Source organism: Haemaphysalis longicornis, unplaced genomic scaffold (genome assembly GCF_048455015.1).
Source record: "Haemaphysalis longicornis isolate Haplotype H1 unplaced genomic scaffold, Haemaphysalis longicornis Haplotype H1 scaffold_10, whole genome shotgun sequence".
NCBI lineage: Eukaryota > Metazoa > Arthropoda > Arachnida > Ixodida > Ixodidae > Haemaphysalis > Haemaphysalis longicornis.
Genome location: NW_027526204.1, coordinates 70003796 through 70024561, shown reverse-complemented (window position 1 = coordinate 70024561; position 20766 = coordinate 70003796). Strand labels below are relative to the sequence as shown.

The 20766-nt window shown below is 44.3% G+C and overlaps 1 protein-coding gene across 3 annotated transcripts in view; it reads left to right on the top strand.

The window, feature by feature from the left end:
- The window catches only part of LOC144158712 (uncharacterized), a 39597-nt gene extending 19675 nt beyond the window's left edge, over positions 1–19922 (top strand). Inside the window, exon 7 of one of the 3 annotated variants that reach the window (XM_077689784.1) lies at positions 17775–19922. In XM_077689784.1, coding sequence (XP_077545910.1) covers positions 17775–18813 — 1039 coding nt within the window. In that variant the 3' untranslated portion in view covers positions 18814–19922. Of the gene's footprint in view, positions 1–6461; positions 8440–17774 lie in introns of those variants that run through there. The other 2 variants (XM_077689786.1, XM_077689785.1) reach the window with 2 other exon arrangements.
- Positions 19923–20766: the final 844 nt, after the last annotated feature.

Here is a 20766-nt window from a genome sequence, read left to right as displayed (position 1 = left end):
AGACGTATCTCAGCTGGGAGTAAGTTCTCTCGACATCATAACTTCCATTAGCTCGGCACAGCAATGCTAGTGCAGCATTTACCAGCCTTGGGTTACTAGTGCTAGTGCTCAGTGAGTTCAAAAGCTGTGTTTGTGGGGCTTGCTTCTAGCAAGGACTCGTTGAGACCGCCGGACCATCAGCCCACGAGTGTGTAGATTGGTACTTTGGAAAGGGCCATTCGGGAAAAAATCGGGTTTAATCAGATTCTACTGAAACACGTTCAGGTGTAAAAATAGGGTAAAATTGGGTTTTACCAGAAAATGAACAACCCTCCAAGAAATGAACAAAATGTTCTAGAGCATGGCCTCATGATCGGGGTGCAAGAAAGACTACAGAGGCACAGTTGACAAGAGGTCGGCGGAATCACTCATGAGTCCACTCACTCAGACTCATTTGGACTCAAACTCACACGTGAGTTTGAGTTAGAGTGAGCGTTATGCTAGTGTGGCATCGCGAGTTTCAGCTTGAGTGAGTTCGAGCGCAACTGAGTTTGAGTATGCCTGAGTTCTGAGTGAGTTCTAAGTCCATTTTGAGTTTTGAGTACATTTTCAGTTTGAGTACATTTGGAGTTTGAGTACATTTTGAGTTTTCAGTACATTTTGAGGTTGAGTACATTTTCAGTACTAAGTTTGAGTACATTTTTAGTTCTGAGTACATTTTGAATTTGAGTACATTGTGAGTTTTGAGTACATTTTGAGTTTGAGTGAGTTCTGAGTTTTTCGTTCACTGCGAGTTTGAGTTTGGGTGAGCGCAGATGTACTGCTAAGCATTGAGTCTGAGTTTGAGTAAGTGTGGTTTCGAAAAAAAACATTCACGAGTGAATTTGAGTGAGCGGCGCCAACTTTGTGAGGTATGCTGTTGACCCAATGACATGTAAAGCACATCACAAGGCTTTTTCTTTTTTTGGGGGGGGTGCACACACTGCCATAAAAAAACTTTTTGGTGCTACCACAGCTAACTGCCATATTTTGCTCATGACTGTTAGCTTGGTCAGTGTTACAAAGTATACTTGATGAAAAGGTTATACCAGAATGCGTGTAAACTAGGGAATTAGGGGAAGACTGGAAATTTGCAAAAGCTTTTTAATTTGCCTGGCTTATAACACTTCAGGAAAGGTGGAATATTCAAAGGCAGCCAAAACAATAATAACTGTCTGCTTACACTTACATAAATAGGATATACACGCAGTATCAATGAGGAAAAAAAGTGCATTTTCCTTCATTTTTACGTGTCAAGCCAGCCCTTGCAAAAAAAATTTAATGTTCAGGTACCCCAGGAAGGTGCATTTATTTATTTTGCACTTGTTTTAAAGAACAACTAATCAGAACATTCGTAAAGGTACATACATCAAATCTTGTAGCACAGTGATGGTGGCGTTCCTGCACCCGGCATTGGTAGGGCTGGCTTAGTAGCTATGCCGTGCGTCAGGATGTAGGCTTCTGGTAGTGTAGTCGCGCAAACCAACCCTCGGTTTGAGACCGCCGCTGTACCAGAAAAAGGAATCGCGTGGATCTGGGAGCCTCTCCGCGCTGGGTGTCGGAGCATTTGTTTACGGGGCGTAGGTGCTGAATGCACGCACAGGACTGTCACCACTGAGACCACCAATGTACAATTTGGCACAGCGGGTCAGGCCAGATAAGACACCTGCCTGCACCTGCCAAGGCTTGTGCCTCGTATTTGATGGTTGTGCCACATTTTCCTGGCTTGCTTTGCCGAGATCTCTAAGGAAGTGTCCTTTTCTGGTTCTGCATCCTTCCTTCTCCTTGCACTTATCCTCACCGCGTGCTTCTGCCATGCCTAAATTCTTTCTTCTGGCTATTGCGGTGATACGTAATTTGCACCTCTTGCTGCAACCACACGGGGTCCATGCCCTATCCACACTGTTTCCACTTTTATTCACATTGTTCCACTGTGTGTCTGCTCTCTAAAGGCAAATTCTAATTCTGTCTTTTTGTCGTTCTTCACTTCCATGCACATTGTCTTTACAATCCTTTGTGGGATTCCTTGAATCATGACAATGGTCCCCATCTGCAAATTTTTTCCACCAAAAACCACATCATATCTGCTGATTCGCCTTGGGTCCTCCGCCTCTTTACTTGCAGTGCAGCAGTTGTTTTTCACTGCGTCACACACTTTTTTCACTTTATAGTCCCAATTTTCAACGCTAACAAGTTACTGGCCCTCAAAGTATTCTCATATAGTACGCTTACAGCACACCACCTTTGTTCTAGCATTTTTCAGGCGCTATCCTAACTCTGTATACACCATAGCAGCTAACACATCAATAGCTCTACATATCCACGAAAGTTCTTCCCTATTTGGCAAAACCTATGGAAGGAGTTACTGAGGTGACCTGAAACAGCTGTCAATTATGTATTGCATAATTTTCGTTCTAATTCTAGTGCTTGTTCAACTTGAAGTTGTCTTTGTGTTTTTAACCTGCTTTTTTGGCATTGCACGTCATCTTCAACCTCTTCCCACTCCCCTGTGCAGCGATATTGAGCATGTTGTCAGTTTTTTTTCTTTGTTGAATTTATACATACACTCCATCCACATGAGGTTTGCTTCAAGCATTTCTTCAGACCCGACTACTTTTGGATTTTACCAGGCTGTTTTGTCGATCCCACTTAGCTTATAACTACTCGGGGAAATGTCCCTCAATAGGAGGCCCATTATCTGAATGGTCGCAACCGATTCTCCACTTATCGAAGCTCTTCCAGCATGGTTCGCACAACCTCCCCTATTTCAAGACATCACTCTAAAGACTAGGCCAAAGAAATTTTGCAAGTATTGGCAATTGTCTGCCATACTCCAAATTGTCCATTCATTTTGCTGTTATGCTTAAAGCCTGCCACCTAATCTTTGAATATTGACAATTCTAAACAGTGCTATAGACAGGACAAGAAAGAAAACTTGGTGCTTTGGGTTGTCTTTTCTTATCCTGTTCAGTTGCATTGTTCTGAATCATTGTGGTCATGCTCCAACTAGCCCAAGTCATTACTCTAACTCACTTTGAATCTCAGAGCTGTTTGGGACCTACTATCTGTTGCATATTTTGCCTGAGCTGAACACCGATTAGCATACCAAGATACCTCCACCACGTGAAACTTGTCAACCGTGGGATTTTGCTTTGATTTAAAATCTGTGACCTTTCGAAGGCACTCCTTCACGAAGCTGTTTTTTCTTTGCTGATCTGAACACTGGAGCCTACAGTGCAGTTGGTCCTTCTTCCTTGGATTTAGCTTTTGGCACTGCCGATATTGCTCGAACCACCTCCTGTATTTCATTTTTGGGCTGCTTATCATGCTGGCGTGGTTGTTATTTCCCACACATCTTCCTCTGAGGCTTCCATTTGCACTCTGGGTCATTTCGATTCCTTAAATCACAGATGTTTTCAAGGCAAGACCGTTGGATAGATTTTCATACACTTGGCTGTCAATTTTTTCATGCAGTATGGGGTGAATGGTTTGATTACTGCCTTTGAAAGGCATTTCTTGGTATGTTTTATGTTAAAATTTCTTTTGGATTAATTGTTCAACCCTAACCAACCACCCCCTGTCGACTACTATAGTAGAACCACTGCCAATTATTATTGACAGTCTTCTTTATAAAACCCTTTTCTTTATAAAAAGAATGCTTATAATTATGTATGAAATTCAACATTTCACTGTGAGAAATAAAGGCGGTTGCAAAAATTTTACTGCTGGGGCTGAAACCTAAGCCATTCAACGCAAAACCTGCGGCTCTGCCTATTATGCTACTGAGACTGAACACCAGGCTGTTTTAGCGGTTGTGGGAAGCAGAAGTGTCAGAAGGGAACAAGTGGGTGACACTGGACGTGTTTAGGAAGTGGCAGACTTGTACCCACAAGGAAATGGAATCTTGCTACTGGCAGCTGTACAGTGAGTTTGTCTGGTTCAGTGAGTATTATGTTGCTTGGCATATGGTTAGGCACTATAATGTCACATACTGTAAAGCTGAATTTAGGACTAACAAATCCATTCAGGTGGATTAGCCACTAACCACAGCAGCCATAAGAAGAATTCACCGAACCCCATCTGCCTGCGATGTCAACATACTGACCCACAATTGTAACGTTGCTCCATAAGGGGGACCAGTCACTCATGACGACGCAGCCGTCGGGATCATGTCTGATTCACGAGTTTTGTTGGCAGTGACATCAACATTCTCTCTCACCTACACACCACCCACAGAAAATGTTGCTTATGTGTTCTCACAGTGCAGCAGAAAGCTTATGTTCCCTGCAACTCTGAAAGATGATAGCCTTTCATGGGCGACGAATGTGAAAATTTTTTTTGGTGCCACGGGCATGAGTCATTTTCATACAGCACCAAGAAAACATCAGGCAAGCTTTCCGCGAGGTGTAGGTATATAGCTGACGCAAGCAACATTCTTTTATTAAATAATGCATGTTTTACTAGTTTTTACAAATGAAATAAGCCATGATAAGTAAAAAAGCAGCAATTCGCACCTTTTTCTTTTATGCAGTGGGGAGCAGTCAAAGCATATTAAAATTGAATTTCATTGAGAAAATTGTGCTTGCTATAACCTGGAGGGTAAGAGTGCAGAGTGATGGGGAGAGAGGGGAGCAGGTTACATTTCAAGGGCGACAGATGGATATCGTCTTTAGACGAGATGTGCAAGGGAGCATTCAGATATCAGGCCAATATTTTAGTTCCGGGTGTGTTCAATTTTGGCTAAAACTTTTTTCATGGTACGCCGTGCTCCTACACATGATAACTGGTGAGCTATATTTTGTCAACTCAGAGTGATGATGTCGTGTTCTCTGTGGTGACTGTGATCCCGCTACACCAAGTAGCCGGCAGCAGTTTATCATTTCCAGACACTCTTATTACAAGTGTGTACCTCATTGTGAAGCGAGAAAGACTTTTGAAAGTACAGTTTTACAGTCAACAATCAACCGATTGAACAGTGCCTTTTGGTTCTTGTAGCCTGCATTTTATGCTGAAACTTCGAGAGAAAGTTTGAGAGTATAAACAAGTAAATTGCTTTGCAATAGAGTTATTAGGCATGTTATTGAAGATTTCTTGTAGAAAGGTATGCACATCTTAGGTTGCAACTCACTCTTAGTACTGCAATTACAAGTTGAAAAAGAGGTTTTGTGGCATTTTATGTGGTAGTAAAACACAGTTTTGGGGAACTCCTGATACTATATATTCATTCTGCCGTATATTTGGGGAACTGTATTTGTTAATATATAAATTTAATATTACTTGCATTTTCAGGCATGTGTTTATTATAATGGCTTAAAGGGGCCATGCAGACAAAACACGTTTGGTTCATTGGAAATATTTCCTCGTTAAAATCATACTGACACCACTTATAGCATGAACTTCACTCAAATAAGGTACATAATTAGAGAAAAAAAGGGAATGGCCGTGCAACTCTCTAGCTCATTCCCCGTAACAGAACCTATGATGTAATGTGACAGCTCTGCGATTGGCTGGGGCCGGCAAAAGCAAACACAAATTAGGCAGGGCTGATAAGCTTGGCAAACAAACAAGCTTTTTGCGCTTACATTCAGGGCATATTTTTTCATAACACTAATAATCATGGGATAAACAGTGGAAGTTACAAAAGCACATGTAAACATGAAAGTAGCGATGCGTGCTGCTGTTGGTACTGTGCGCACTATGCACAGCACTGCAGCACTTTGGGATTGTCTCAGACGACGCTGGCCGATTGGCGTAATTGACAGGACCATATTTGTCGAGTCAACACTGTTTCACGAAACGGATATTTTCTTCCTCAACAAAAAACAAGCCAGGTACAAATACAGTGAAAAGTAAAGCGTAGGCAGAAAATGGCCACCACCGTATGGTGGCACCATCTAGGATGACTAGCAGTAAACGAGGCTCCGCAGCACACTAGGTTTAGCTTGAAGACCTGCTCCTGTGATGTCATTGCAGACGTCGCAGAAATACGATTTGGTGGCAGAATCAAGATTTTTAAATTAAATTGGGTGGTAGAATCAAGATTTTTAACTTAAATTGATTAATTTTTCGGTGAATAAGGCATCGTTTGCTTCTGGACAAGTGCTGGGGGCACTACAGAACACGAAATGCTTCGAATAAAAGAAACTGGACTGCATGGCCGCTTTATTTGGAGCTTCCTTTGCTTGGCGAAAATCTGAAAACTTCAGGTGTGATTGATCATGTAGGCCCTGCTGCTGGACTTGCGAGTCAATCTTTAAGTCTTCATATAAATTGCTCCATTTTTATGCACCTTTGTATTCTGCTGTGCTTACTGTGAGAATATTCACATGAACAATGCATTTTTGGGCACAAAACAGGTTTGTTAGATCCAGCAGTTTGCATTTAGCTTGTTGCCATATTCCTGTGAAATTTTTCTAAGTTGGTGTCTCATTTTACCCTTTTAGTTTTTCCACGGACAGTAAGAAAATTCAATTTGGAGGGAAGCTATATTCCTGCCTGTCCTGTCAAGAAAGCAACCACCGGGCCACACAATGGAAAGTGTCCACCATTCAGACGCCCTACATTTGCACAGTTTGCCAAAAATCTTACCGGCAGAAACGCAGCCTGGACAGGCATGTGAAAGTGCACAATGGCGAGAGGTGCCATGTGTGTGGAATCTGTCAAAAGAGCTTCACTCAAAAATCTCATCTGGTTGCTCATGAAAGATTTCACTCTGGTGAAAGGCCCTATGTGTGTCGCATCTGTCAGAAAAGCTTTACTCAAAAAAATAATTTGGTAGCTCATGAATTGGTACACTCTGGTGAGAGGCCCTATGTGTGTCGCATCTGTCAGAAAAGCTTCCTTAGGAAGGCAGGCCTCGTTTCTCATGAAAGTGTGCACTCTGGCAAGAGACCCTATGTGTGTCGCATCTGTCAGAAAAGCTTTACTAAAAATTATAATTTACTTGCTCATGAAAGAGTGCACTCTGGCAAAAGACCCTATGTGTGTAGCATCTGTGAGAAGGGCTTCTTTAGGAAGAAAGACGTGGTTGATCATGAAAGAGTGCACTCTGGTGAGAGGCCCTACATGTGTAGCACCTGTCAGAAGAGCTTTACTCAAAGAGGCCATCTGGTTACTCATGAAAGAGTGCATTCTGGCGAGAAGCCTTACGTTTGTAGTATCTGTCCGAAGAGCTTTGCTCAGAAACGCCAACTGGTCACTCACAAAAGCTTGCACTCTGGTGAAAGGCCCTACGTGTGTCGGATCTGTTCGAAGAGCTTTGCTCGTAAATCTAGCTTGGTTATTCATGAACGATTGCATCTAGCAAATAGTCCTACTGTGTAGCATTTGTCAGAAGTGCTTTATTCAAATATGCCACCTGGTTACTCATCAAAGGCTTCACTCAGGCAAGAAGCCTTATGTTTGTAGTACCAGGCAAGAAAGTTTTGCTCGGAAGGGCCTTCTGGCTTGCACTCATGAAAGCTTGCACTCTGGTGAGAGGCCCTACATGTGTCCAAAGAGCTTCACTTGTAAATCCGGCCTGTTTACTCACGAAACATTGCACTCTGGGGAGAGGCTCTACATGTTTGGCATCTGTCAGAAGAGCTTTATCAGAAAATTTGACTTGGTTGATCGTGAAGTACTGCATTGTGACAGAGGCCTTACGAGTGCAGCACCTGTCATAAAAGCTTTGCTCACAAACTGTCTCTTGTCAAACGTAAGAGTATGCATACCTGCAAAAAGCACAGTTCATAATGTTTTAAAAAGTTGCCTGAAGAATGCTTCAATAACTCACTACGATTGTGCAGTCATGAAAAATATTGGAGAGCAATTGCCAGTGGTACACGTATCACACTGATGAACAGATTGCACACTGGTGAAGTCCGTGCACTGTATACATTGAAAAAGCTTCACTTGCAAGCATATTTTAAACTTGGGTGACGGAGAACAGTGACGGGGCCGGGCCCATGTGTAGAGTGTCTCTCGGAAACACTTTCGAGAACTAAACATCTGTTGTGAGTGACTGCACTCCACAATAACTGTTTTGTCAGTGTTGTCAATGACAAAAGTTGTGCTCATAAAAAATGACTAAGCGTGACGGTTCACAAACTTACAAGATGTCTTCTGTATGCTGTCCTTGTAAATAACACAGCCCAATAAATCATACCTTGTTATCCAGGAATGGGTGGTTATATGTTAACAGCTTTCTGGAGCATCTGTCAGGAAAAATTGACTAGAAGAAGCCTAAATAATCGTGAAAAAGTTGTGCGCTGGTAAAAAGTGTAATTATTAAAACCGAAAAAAAGTGTTTCCTTAAAATTATCCTTGTCCTACAGGCATATAGAGTGATGAGGTATTCTGGTTGACCTGTGATGTGCACTTTGTAACGATCATTACTGCGCAGTGTGCAAATTGTGATTTTTGCTTTCAAAGTGCATGAATATTCACCCTGAAAAATTTTCTTGTGAATAACTTTAATACATGAAAAATGATTGGCCAGCTGCAGATGAGAACAGTGTATTAACTGAAGTGGCCACTAACTTTTATCACACCCCCCAACAGCTGAAGAGCTGTACCCACGACGGTGGTTTTGTAGTTACGGTGTGGGTGTTGTACTGCTGAGCCCAAGGGGCAGCTTCTACTCTTAGGGGCCGCTAGTGCTGTTCTAAGAGGCAAAAAGCAAAAATTCTGTGTGCCGAGATTTTGGCGCATAATGATTCCTAGGTGGTCAGGATAATAGTGTCCTCTATTACGGGCACCTCATAGCCCTTGTGTAGCTTGTGGCATGGGTCACACTCGGAGAATTCACACATGGAAGCCGTGGCTACGGCGCTGAGCTGGAAGGCAGGCAGAAGGCAAGTCTGATGACGGAATTATTATTGAATCCACCCTATCTCTCCCATATTATGCGTTCACGACTTCTGCATTGCTTAAGCAGCTAATGTTGTTCGAGGCTGACTGAGACAAGCCCGGTTACGTACACTACTGTTCTTCTAGCTGTTGCCAAGTCGAGTACCATTGCACTGGCTTCCCGCGTCAGTTGTCACTTCTTCCAATAACGTCGTATCGCTCCCCCCTCCGTCCCATTGTACAGCCGGGTTTCTGTGTTATGATGTAATCGTGAATGCGTAACTGGCCGATGAGCGAGAGGCCCCGCACGGGGCACCTTGAGTAATCTTGGTGACGGTGGTGGCGACACCGCGGACCTTGAGCCCCCACACTCACGCTGTAACCGACCGTGGTAATGGGTTTTAAGGTGAAGGGTAGAAACCTCAAACGGTGGCCGTCGGAGCCCAGGTCAAGCTCCGGCGGATGGGCTCCCTGTCTGTTTACCAGGCAGGGAGCTCCGGGACCTCTTTGACCATCAGGGTAAAGTCAAAGAAGAAAGTACCCCCGTCTCCTGCTTTTATACTATGATATATGGCATTTTCTAAACCCCCCCCCCCCCAAATGTGATTGGCCCCCGACAAGGGGCCGCACCGAAGTTTTATTTTCTCTTTGCAATCAATCGCTCTCCCAAAGCATGATAATTTCTCGCGGTTTTTGATCATGGAATCTCTTGACAAGACAAACCCCGTCACCTCCCAGTCTGTGTTTCTAATCTCCAAGTTTCTTGAAAGCCTTATCGGAAAGTCGTACAAGGCTAAGAAACTCACAATGAGAGTTTTGATAGAAGTAGGAAACAAACAACAATCCTCTAACCTCCTCAAGCAAACACGCATGGTAGATGTTGACATCAAGATCACACCCCATCATAGCCTCAATAGCTGCCAGGGCGTGATCTCTGATCGGGATCTAATGAATGAGACTGAAGCAGATCTGCTCGAGGGCCTCTGAGATCAGGGCGTGACAGCAGTGAGGCGAATCACCATACGCCGAAATGATGAAATAATTCCAACCAAGCACATAATCTTGACCCTTGACCGCTCAACCCTTCCTGAGTCGGTCAACGCAGGTTTCTTGAGATGTCCAATCCGACCCTACGTGCCGAACCCACGTCGCTGTTTCAAGTGTCAGCGGTTTGGGCATGGCACAACCTCTTGTCGTGGTAAATTGACGTGCGCAAAATGTGCAGCACATGATCATCTAACTGACAATTGTAAATCCGAGAACTTCACCTGTGCGAACTGTGAGGGACCACATGCTGGCTATTCTAGGAGCTGTGAAAAGTTCAAACAAGAAAACCAGATCATTGCCTTGAAAGTCAACGAAAACATCACCTTCCTTCCCAGAGGCGCGCAAGAGGTTTGCCTCAGTCCCTCTGGGGAGGTACGTCGACGCAGCTCGCGGGGGGGGGGGGCGGCGTCTGGTTTCGGCGGGGACCTAGTACCGCGAGTCGGACTTGATCCTGTCCCCGCCCCCTACCGGGTTGCCTCTGGTGGCCCGACCTGCCTCCGCATCACTCGCTGAGCCAGCAGCGGCTGTGGTTGCAACCACGTCTGGTGGAAGTGATGCTGCATCCTCCACGTCCGCTCCAGCATCCCAAACTACAGGTGAGGGCGCGGAGGAGATGGAGATGGAGGAACCAGCGGCAGCTCCCACCTTCACCGCACCGCATGTGCCATCTGAGGTGTTCCTGAAACCCTCGGCGGTTACGGGCAAGGAAAAACGGGCCCCCAAGGGTGCGCGGTCCAAGGAGCCTGATCACCCAGGCACTCCAAGGACATCAGAGGACGAAACGGATTGCGGACCGTTCTTTTCTGTGGTGCACCGCAAGGAATGTGTCCCGATTCCAAAGCCTCCTCACAAGCCCAAAAAGGCGAGTCACAGCCCTGAAAGACGACACATAAACATACACACTCCAGTAGCTCTCAAACTAAATAATTGGAAGAGAAAACATAATTCCATGGAACTGTAGAGGCCTTAAAGGATGTGTACGAGATCTTGAACGATCTTGACGAAAACGATTTTGACGATGTGTACGAGATACTGCACTCCAATCAGCCAAGTGTCGTGTATACAAGAAACACATTCAAATTCCAAGCATACAAACTTTTTGAATAGTTACCTGGTATTTAGGAAGGACAGGGATGATGGTGGTACATCTTCCGGGGGTGTGGCCATCATTGCCGAAAGTCCTTGGCGTGTCATTCTATCCAGTTACAGACCGTCCTTGAGGCTGTTGCCATTCGTACCATAATTTTCAATACGCTAATAACACTATCCTCAGTTTACATCCCTCCTGATTTCCAGCTCTCGAGCTCGGATTTCGAGGGCCTTGTAGATCAGCTACTTGCACCTTTCATTCTTTTAGGCGACCTCAATGCACATAACTCTCTTTAGGACTCAGCTCGCACAGATGCCCGAGGTCGCCTTATCGACAAATATCTAACATCATCGGGAGCATGCCTATTCAATAAAAACAAGCCTACATACCATAATCTAAGGCACAACACTTATTCACACCTCGACTTGGCTATTGGCTTGGCAGTACTCTTTCCACCTCTTGAATGGGATTTTGGCACTAACCCATATGGTAGTGACCACTTCCCAACCGCATTAACATACATAGGCAAAGGCCCGAACAGTTCACTTTCCCATAACAGGTTCAATGAAGATAGAGCGAACTGGAGTACATTTACAGAAACATCCAAACTACACCACACATCCATTGGACACCTACATGTTGAAGAAGCTGCCCAACTCCTCAGGGCGCACATCCTCGATGCCGCCGAAAAGTCCATTCCCTACGCCTCTGGTGCCCCGCGCAACCAGCGGAGGCCGTGGTGGAATGAGGACTGTAGGCGGGCGCGAGAGGCCCAGAACAAGGCGTGGGGTATCCTCCGTCGGTACCCCACGTTGTGTAATCTTTTGTTGTTCAAATGGGCCAAGGCGTTAGGAAAACGTGTGCGCCGTGAGGCCAAACGAGAGAGTTGGCGCACCTTCCTTACATCCATTAACTCATACACAGACGCACACAAGGTATGGACAAAAATACGCAAACTTAAAGGAGCCATGTAGAGAAAACGCAAGTTTGGTTCATTCAAAAGATTGTCTCGTTAGAATCATACTCACACCACTTAACGTAAACTTCGCTCAAATAAGCTACATAATTAGGAAAAACGGGAATGGTCATGCGACCCACCAGCTCATTTCCCGCAACAGAACCTATGATGTCACATGAGCTAAGCTCTGCGATTGGCGAAGGCTGGCAGAAGCAGATGCAAATTAGGTAGAGCTTACAAACTAGACGAACGAGCGATTTTCTTTACAAAGCAATAAGAATGATGGGACAAACAGTGGAAGTTACGAAAGCACATGTAAACATAGAAGTACTGATGCGTTCTGCTGTTCGTACGCGCACAGCATGCTTGGTTTAGCTGCACAGCACTACGGGGCTTGGGGTTGTCTCAGACGACACTGGCCGATTGACGCAAGCAACGCTGTCTTACGTGACCCCATTTGTCGAGTGAGCACTGTTTCAGGGAACGAATATTTTCTCCCAGAACAAAAACAAGCCAGGTTTAAATGCGGGCAAAAACAAACCAAACGCTTGCCAGGTTATGGTGGCTCCATCTAGGTTACAGAACGTAAAGAAACGCAGGAACAAACCAACACCGCTGTACAGGGTGGAGGCAAACTTTGAACGGTCCCGTGCCGCCGCAATTGGGCCAACGGGCTCAACGCGTTATTCTTTTCGTTTCCCACGAGACCTAGCAACGCGAAACAGACAATATGATTCAAACTTCTTCAGTAAACCGCGTTGCGGCGATAATTTTAGCGCGGTTTTGACACAATGACTTGCTTCGGCGGCAAGCGAGCAACCGAAAATGGCGGCGCCAGCGTATACGTGTCTCTACCTTGTACGGCAGATGCGTGAATGAAGGTACTCTAGGCTGCAGAGCGGTCGGTTCCTGTGATGTCATTTGGGACCACGAAAACGCACGATTGAGCGGGAAAATCAAAATTTTAACCTAAATTCTTTAGTTTCTCAGTGAATAAAGCACCGTTTGTATCCGGACAAGCGCTGGGGGCACTATAAAACACGAAATCTTTCGAATAAAACCAACTTGCATTTTCTCTTCATGGCTCCTTTAAAGGACAACATACACATAGCCTGCCCCTGGTCAGTACAACAGGCGACACACTCGAAGACCAGGCTATGACTTGCACAACACTTCCAACACGTTTCCAGCTCTGCACACTACACAAACACTTTCCTGAAACATAAAAATACTTGTGAAAAGAAGTCCCTAGATGACAATAACAGGTCAAAATCTGGTTACAATTCTGAATTTACACTCTATGAGTTCAGAGCTGCCCTGAGCACATGTAAACCTTCAGCTCCAGGCGCAGATAAGATTACATACACCATGATACAACACCTACACCCAGACACTCTTGAAACACTCCTACACCTATACAACATATGGCTTTCGGGGCACATCCCAAAATCTTAGAGGGAGGCTATTGTAGTGGCGTTCCTGAAGGAGGGTAAGGACCCTTCTTCTCCCGCCAGTTATCTACCCATCGCCCTCACAAGCTGCCTGGGAAAGCTTCTGGAGAAGATGATCAACAGGAGACTCGTGTACTTCTTAGAGTTCAATGGTCTCGAGAGCTGCCAGGCCGGCTTCAGGGTGGGGCGATCCACAAACGACCAACGCGTCGCCCTTGAGTCGTATATCAAGGATGCGTTTGTCCATAAACAGTTTTGTGGTACGGTCTTTCTTGATCTTGAGAAAGCCTACGATACCGCTTGGCGATACGGTATACTTTGCGACCTAAAAGCCTTCGGTGTCTCTGGAAATATGTCTCCTCCTCTTTATAGCTACCTGGCGCAGCGAACCTTTCGTGTGAGAGTTGGCACTGCCCTTTCAAATGTTTTCATGCAGGAAAACGGCGTACCTCAAGGCGGCGTTTTGAGCTGCACATTGTTCATTGTCAAGATGAACTCACTTCGAAAGACATTGCCACGAACCATTTCCTGTACATTATATGTAGATGATGTGCAAATATCTTTTAAATCGTGCAATATGTCAATCTGCAAACGCCAAGTTCAGCTTGGTGTCAACAAACTAGCAGGCTGGGCTGATCAGAACGGTTTTAAGCTGAACCCAGTCAAGAGCACTTGTGTTGTGTTTTCCAAAAGGCGTGGGATCAGGCCAGATGCAGACATCAAACTGAATGGTGTCTCGATTCCAGTCAAAAAAGAACACAAGTTCCTCGGTATAATTCTTGATGAAAAACTTTCCTTTATCCCTCATATGAAACAGCTCAAAACAAAAATGTCTTAAAACAATGAATATTCTCAAGGTCTTGTCGCAGCACTCGTATGGTGCTGACAAAGAACTTCTGCTCCGCGTGTTTACCAGCCTGGTAGGCTCGCGGTTGGACTATGGGAGTGTTGTATATGGTTCAGGAAGAGAAACAGCTTTAGAAATGCTCGAACCAGTGCAGCACTTGGGCCTTCGACTTCAAAAAGAAACCAATAGTAACGGCGTACACCATAGATACACATACTGTTACTACCGAACCAACATGCAAATATCTTGGCATTGTTTTGTCGCATGATTGCTCATGGAATGCCAATGTTCATTACGTTGTTGGTAAAGCGGCAAGGGCTCTAAACTTTATTCAGAACAACCTAAGATGGGCACCCCAAACATTAAAAAATACAGCCTACCTCACATGTATTAGACCGATTTTGGAATACGCATGCCCTGTGTGGGACCCGATGCAGGTGAACTTGATTGATATGCTCGAAAAAATACAGAACAGAGCTGCGCGGTTTGTTTTAGGGCGGTACAAGCGGAGAGACAGCTGCACTGCTATGAAAGCTCAATTGGGTTGGGAATTGCTTTCTTTGGGCAGCAAAAACTGCATTTAAAGTTTTTCTTTTCTGTCTTTCGTGGGCAGACTGGAATTGACCGTCATAACTATTTCATTGTACCCACTTACATATCCAGTCGACATGACCACCGACACAAAGTGAAAGAGTATCGTGCAAGAACAACCATGTTTTACAATTCCTTTTTGCGATGACCATTAGAGATTGGAACCGGCTGCAAGACAAGCAATTGTGCTGTATGAGCGAAGAATTGTTTTATTCCAGTCTGTCACCCCCCTGCTGTAACGCCTTTTTTTGGAAAGCGGGGCACTCACCGAATAAAGAATTATGCTACTGAGACTGAACACCAGGCTGTGTTAGCAGTTGTGGGAAACACAAGTGTCAGAAGGGAACAAGTGGGTGACACTGGATGTGTTTAGGAACTGGGAGACTTGTACCCACGAGGAAATGGAATCTTGCTACTGGCAGCTCTACAGTGAGTCGGTCTGGTTCAGTAAGTATAATGTTGCTTGGCATATGCTTAGGCACTATAATGTCACTTACTGTAAAGCTGAATTTAGGACTACCACATCCATTCAGGTGGATTAGCCACTAACCACAGCAGCCATAAGAAGTTCATGGCCAATTTACCGAACCCCATCTGCCTGCGATGTCAACATACTGAGCCACAATTGTGACGTTGCTCCCTAAGGGGGACCGATCAGTCATGATGACGCAGCAATCGGGATCATGTCTGATTCACGAATTTTTATTGGCAGTGACACCAGCGTTCTCTGCCACCCAAACAACCTACAGAAAATGTTGCTTATGTGTTCTCACAGTGTAGCAGAAAGCTTATGTTCCCTGCAACTAAAGATGATAGTCTTTCATGGGCAACGAATGTGAAAATTTTTTCCGGTGCCGCGGGCATGAGTCATTTTCATACAGCACCAAGAAAACATCAGGCAAGCTTTCCGCGAGTCAGAGGTTTATAGCTGACGAGCAACATTCTTTTATTAAATAATCCGTGTTTTACTAGTTATTACGAATGAAATAAGCCATGATAAGTAAAAAAAGCAGCAATTTGCACGTTTGTCTATTATGCAGTGAGGACGTTTGTCTATTATGCAGTGAGGAGCAGTCTAAGCGCATTAAAATTGAATTTCATTGCGAAAATTGTGATTGCTATAACCTTGAGGGTAACAGTGCAGAGTGATGGGGATAGAGTGGAGCAGATTACATTTCAAGGGCGACAGATGGTTATTGTCTTTAGACGAGATGTGCAAGGGAGCATTCAGATATGAGGTCATTTTTTTTAGTTCCGGGTGTGTTCAATTTTGGCTAAAACTTTTTAATGGTATGCTGTGCTCCTACACATGATAACTGGTGAGCTATATTTTGTCAACTCAAAGTGATGATGTCGTGTTCTCTGTGGTGACTGTGATCCCGATACACCAAGTAGCCTACAGCAGTTCTACATTTCCAGACTTATATCACAAGTTTGTACCTCATTGTCAAGCGAGAAAGACTTTTAAAAGTACTGCTTTACAGTCACCAATCAACCAACTGATTGAACAGTGCCTTTTGGTTTTTGTAGCCTGCATTTTATGCTGAAAATTCGAGACAAACTTTGAGAGTATAAACAGGTAAATTGCTTCGCAATAGAGTTATTAGGCATGTTATTGGAGATTTCTTGTAGAAAGGCATGCGCCTGTTACTCTTAGGTGTGCAACTCACTCTTAGTACTGCAATTACTTTTAGTTGAAAAAAAGATTTTGCTGCATTTTATGTGGTAGTAAAACACAGTTTTGGGGAACTCCAGATACGATATATTCATTCTGCCATGTTTTGGGGAACTGTATTTGTTAATATTTAAAATTACTATTTGCATTTTCAGGCATGTGTTTATTATATGGCTTAAAGGGGCCATGCAAATAAAACACGTTTGGTTCATTCGAAATATTTCCTCGTTAAAATCATACTGACACCATTTTTAGCATGAACTTCACTCAAATAAGCTACGTAATTTAAAAAAAGGGAATGGCCATGCAACTCCAGCTCATTTCCCGCAACAGAACCTATGATGTCATGTGACAGCTCTGCGATTCGCTGGGGACAGCAAAAGCGAACACAAATTAAGCAGGGCTGATAAGCTTGGTAAACAAACGAGCTTTTTACCCTTACATTTAGGGCATATTGTTTAGAGCACTAATAATGATGGGATAAACAGTGGAAGTTACAAAAGCACACGTAAACTTGAAAGTAGCGATGCGGGCCGCTGTTGGTACTGTGCGCATTGTGCACAGCACTGCAGCACTTTGGGCTTGTCTCAGACGACGTTGGCCGATTGACAGGACCATATTTCTCGAGTGAACACTCTGTACCACGAAACGGTTATTTCCTTCCTCAACGAAAACGAGCCAGGTACAAATACAGTCAAAAGTAAAGCGTAGACAGAAAATGGCCTCCGCCGTATGGTAGCCCCATCTAGATGACTAACAGTAAACAAGGCTCCGCAGCACACTAGGTTTAGCTTGAAGACCTGCTCTTGTGATGTCATTGCAGACGTCGCGGAAATACGATTTGGTGGCAGAATCAAGATTTTTACTTAAATTGATTAATTTTTTGGTGAATAAGGCATCGTTTGCTTCTGGACAAGCGCTGGGAGCACTACAGAACACGAAATGTTTCGAATTAATGAAACGTTCATTTTGACTGCGCGGCCGCTTTTATTGGAGCTTACATTGCTTGGCAAAAATTTAAAAAATTCACGTCTGATTGATGCATGAAGGCCCTACTGCTGGAATTGCTAGTGCATCTTTAAGTCTTTATATAAATTGCTCCGTTTTTATGCACCTTTGTATTCGGCTGTGCTTACTGTGAGAATATTCGCATCAACAATGCATTTTTGGGCACTAAACTGGTTTGTTAGGTCCAGCAGTTTGCATTTAGCTTGTTGCTATATTCCTGTGAAAATTTTCTAATTTGCTGTCTCATTTTACCTTTTTAGGAGTTTTTCCACTGACAGTAAGAAAATCCAATTTGGAGGGAAGCTATATTCCTGCCTGTCCTGCCAAGAAAGCAACCACCGGGCCACACATTGGAAAGTCTCCACCATTCAGACACCCTACAGCTGCACAGTTTGCCAAAAATCTTACCGGCACAAACGCAGCCTGGACATGCATGTGAAAGTGCACAATGGCGAGAGGTGCCATGTGTGTGGAATTTGTCAGAAGCGCTTCACCCAAAAATCTCATCTGGTTGCTCATGAAAGATTGCACTCTGGTGAGAGGCCTTTCGTGTGTCGAATATGTCAGAAAAGCTTTTCTGAGAAAGGTACCCTGAATACTCATGAAAGAGTACACTCTAGTGAGAGGCCATACGTTTGCCCCATCTGTCAGAAGGGCTTCTGTAAGAATTGTGACCTGGTTGCTCATGAAAGATTTCACTCTGGTGAAAGACCCTATGTGTGTCGCATCTGTCAGAAAAGCTTTACTCAAAAACGTTATTGTGTTGCTCATGAATTGGTACACTCTGGTGAGAGGTCCTATGTGTGTCGCATCTGTCAGAAAAGCTTCCTTAGGAAAGCAGACCTTGTTTCTCATGACAGAGTGCACTCTGGCAAAAAACCCTATGTGTGTCGCATCTGTCATAAAAGCTTTACTAGAAAATATCATATGGTTGCTCATGAATTGGTACACTCTGGTGAGAGGCCCTGTGTCTGTCGCATCTGTGAGAAGGGCTTCTTTAGGAAGAGAGACCTGGTTGCTCATGAAAGACTGCACTCTGGTGAGAGGCCCTACACGTGTAGCACCTGTCAGAAGAGCTTTACTCAAAGAGGCCATCTGGTTACTCATGAAAGAGTGCATTCTGGGGAGAAGCCTTACGTTTGTAGTATCTGTCAGAAAAGCTTTGCTCAGAAACGTACACTGGTCACTCACAAAAGCTTGCACTCTGGTGAAAGGCCCTACGTGTGTCCCATCTGTTCGAAGAGCTTTGCCCATAAATCTACCTTCGTTATTCATGAAAGATTGCACTCTGGCAAATAGCCCTACATGTGTAGCATTTGTCAGAAGAACTTTACTCAAAAATGCCACCTGGTTACTCATCAAAGACTTCACTCAGGCAAGAAGCCTTATGTTTGTAGTACCTGTCAAGAAAGTTTTGCTGGGAAGGGCCTTTTGGTCACTCATGAAAGCTTGCACTCTGGTGAGAGGCCCTACATGTGTCCAAAGAGCTTCACTTGTAAATCCGGCCTGTTTACTCATGAAAGATTGCACTCTGGGGAGAGGCCCTACGTGTGTGGCATCTGTGAGAAGCGCTTTATCAGAAAATTTGACTTTGTTGATCATGAAGTACTGCATTGTGACGAGAGGCCTTACGAGTGCAGCACCTGTCATAAAAGCTTTGCTCACAAACGGTCTCTTGTCAAACATGAGAGTATGCATACCTAGAAAAAGCCCAGTTCATAATGTTTTAAAAAGTTTCCCGGAAGAATGCTTGAATAACTACGATTGCGCAGTCATGAAAAATATTCGAGAGCCAGTGGTACACGTATCACACTCTGATGAACAGATTGCACACTGGTGAAGTCCGTGCACTGTATACATTGAAAAAGCTTCACTTGCCACCATATTTTAAACTTGGGTGACGGAGAACAGTGACAAGGGGACCCATGTGTACAGTATCTCTCGGAAACACTTTCGAGAACTAAAAATCTGTTGTGACTAAACTCCACAATAACTGTTTTGTCAGTCTTATCAATGAGAAATGTTGTGCTCGTAAAAAATGACTAAGAGCGATTGTTCACAAACTCACAAGATGTCTTCTGTATGCAGTCCTTGTAACTAAAACAGCCTAATAAATCATACCTTGTTATCCAGGAACGGGTGGATATATGTTAACAGCTTTCTAGAGCGTCTGTCAGAAAAAATTGACTAGAAGAAGCCTAATTAATCATACAAAAGTTGTGTGCTGGTAAAAAGTGTAATGATTAAGACCAAAAAAAGTGTTTCCTTAAAATTATCCTGGTCCTACAGGCATATAGAGTGATGAGGTATTCTGTTTGACCTGTGATGTGCACTTTGTAACGATCATTACTGCGCAGTGTGCAAATTGTGATTTTTGCTTTCAAAGTGCATGAATATTCACCCTGAAAAATTTTTTTGTGAATCATTTTAATACATGGAAAAATGTTTGGCCAGCTGCAGATGAGAACAGTGCATTAACTGAAGTGGCCATTAACTTTTATCACACCCCACAACAGCTGAAGAGCTGTACCCACGGCGGTGGCTTTGTAGCTAAGGTGTGGGTGTTGTGCTGCTGAGCCCAAGGGGCAGCTTCCATTTTTAGGGGCAGGCAGTGCTGTTCTAAGAGGCCAAAAGCAGAAATTTTGTGTGCTGATATTTTGGCGCATAATGATTCCTAGGTGGTGAGGATAATAGTATCCCCTATTACGGGCACCTCATAGCCCTTGTGTAGCTTGTGGCATGGGTCACACTCGGAGAATCCACACACGGAAGCCGTGGCTACGGCGCTGAGCTGGAAGGCAGGCAGAAGGCAAGTCCGATGACGGAATTATTATTGAATCCACCCTATCGCTCCCGTATTATGCGTTCACGACTCTTGCATTGCTTAAGCAGCTAATGTTGGTCGAGGCTGACTGAGACAAGCCCGATTACTTACACTACTGTTTCTCTAGCTGTTGCCTCGTTGAGTACCATTGCACTGGCTTCCCGCGTCAGTTGTCACCTCTTCCAATAACGTCATATCACTCCCCCTTCCGTCCCATTGTACAGCCGGGTTTCTGTGTTATGATGTAATCGTGAATGCATAACTGGCCGATGAGCGAGAGTGACGGCATCTCGTCGCCGATTACTCGCTGGTTTCGTTGGTTCCTCCCTCTCCGCACACATGCCTGAACAACGACAGCACCTTGGTCCCAAGTTTACCAACCTGCAACGAATGCGCTCTCCATGACCATCGCGTCCTTTATCATTTTT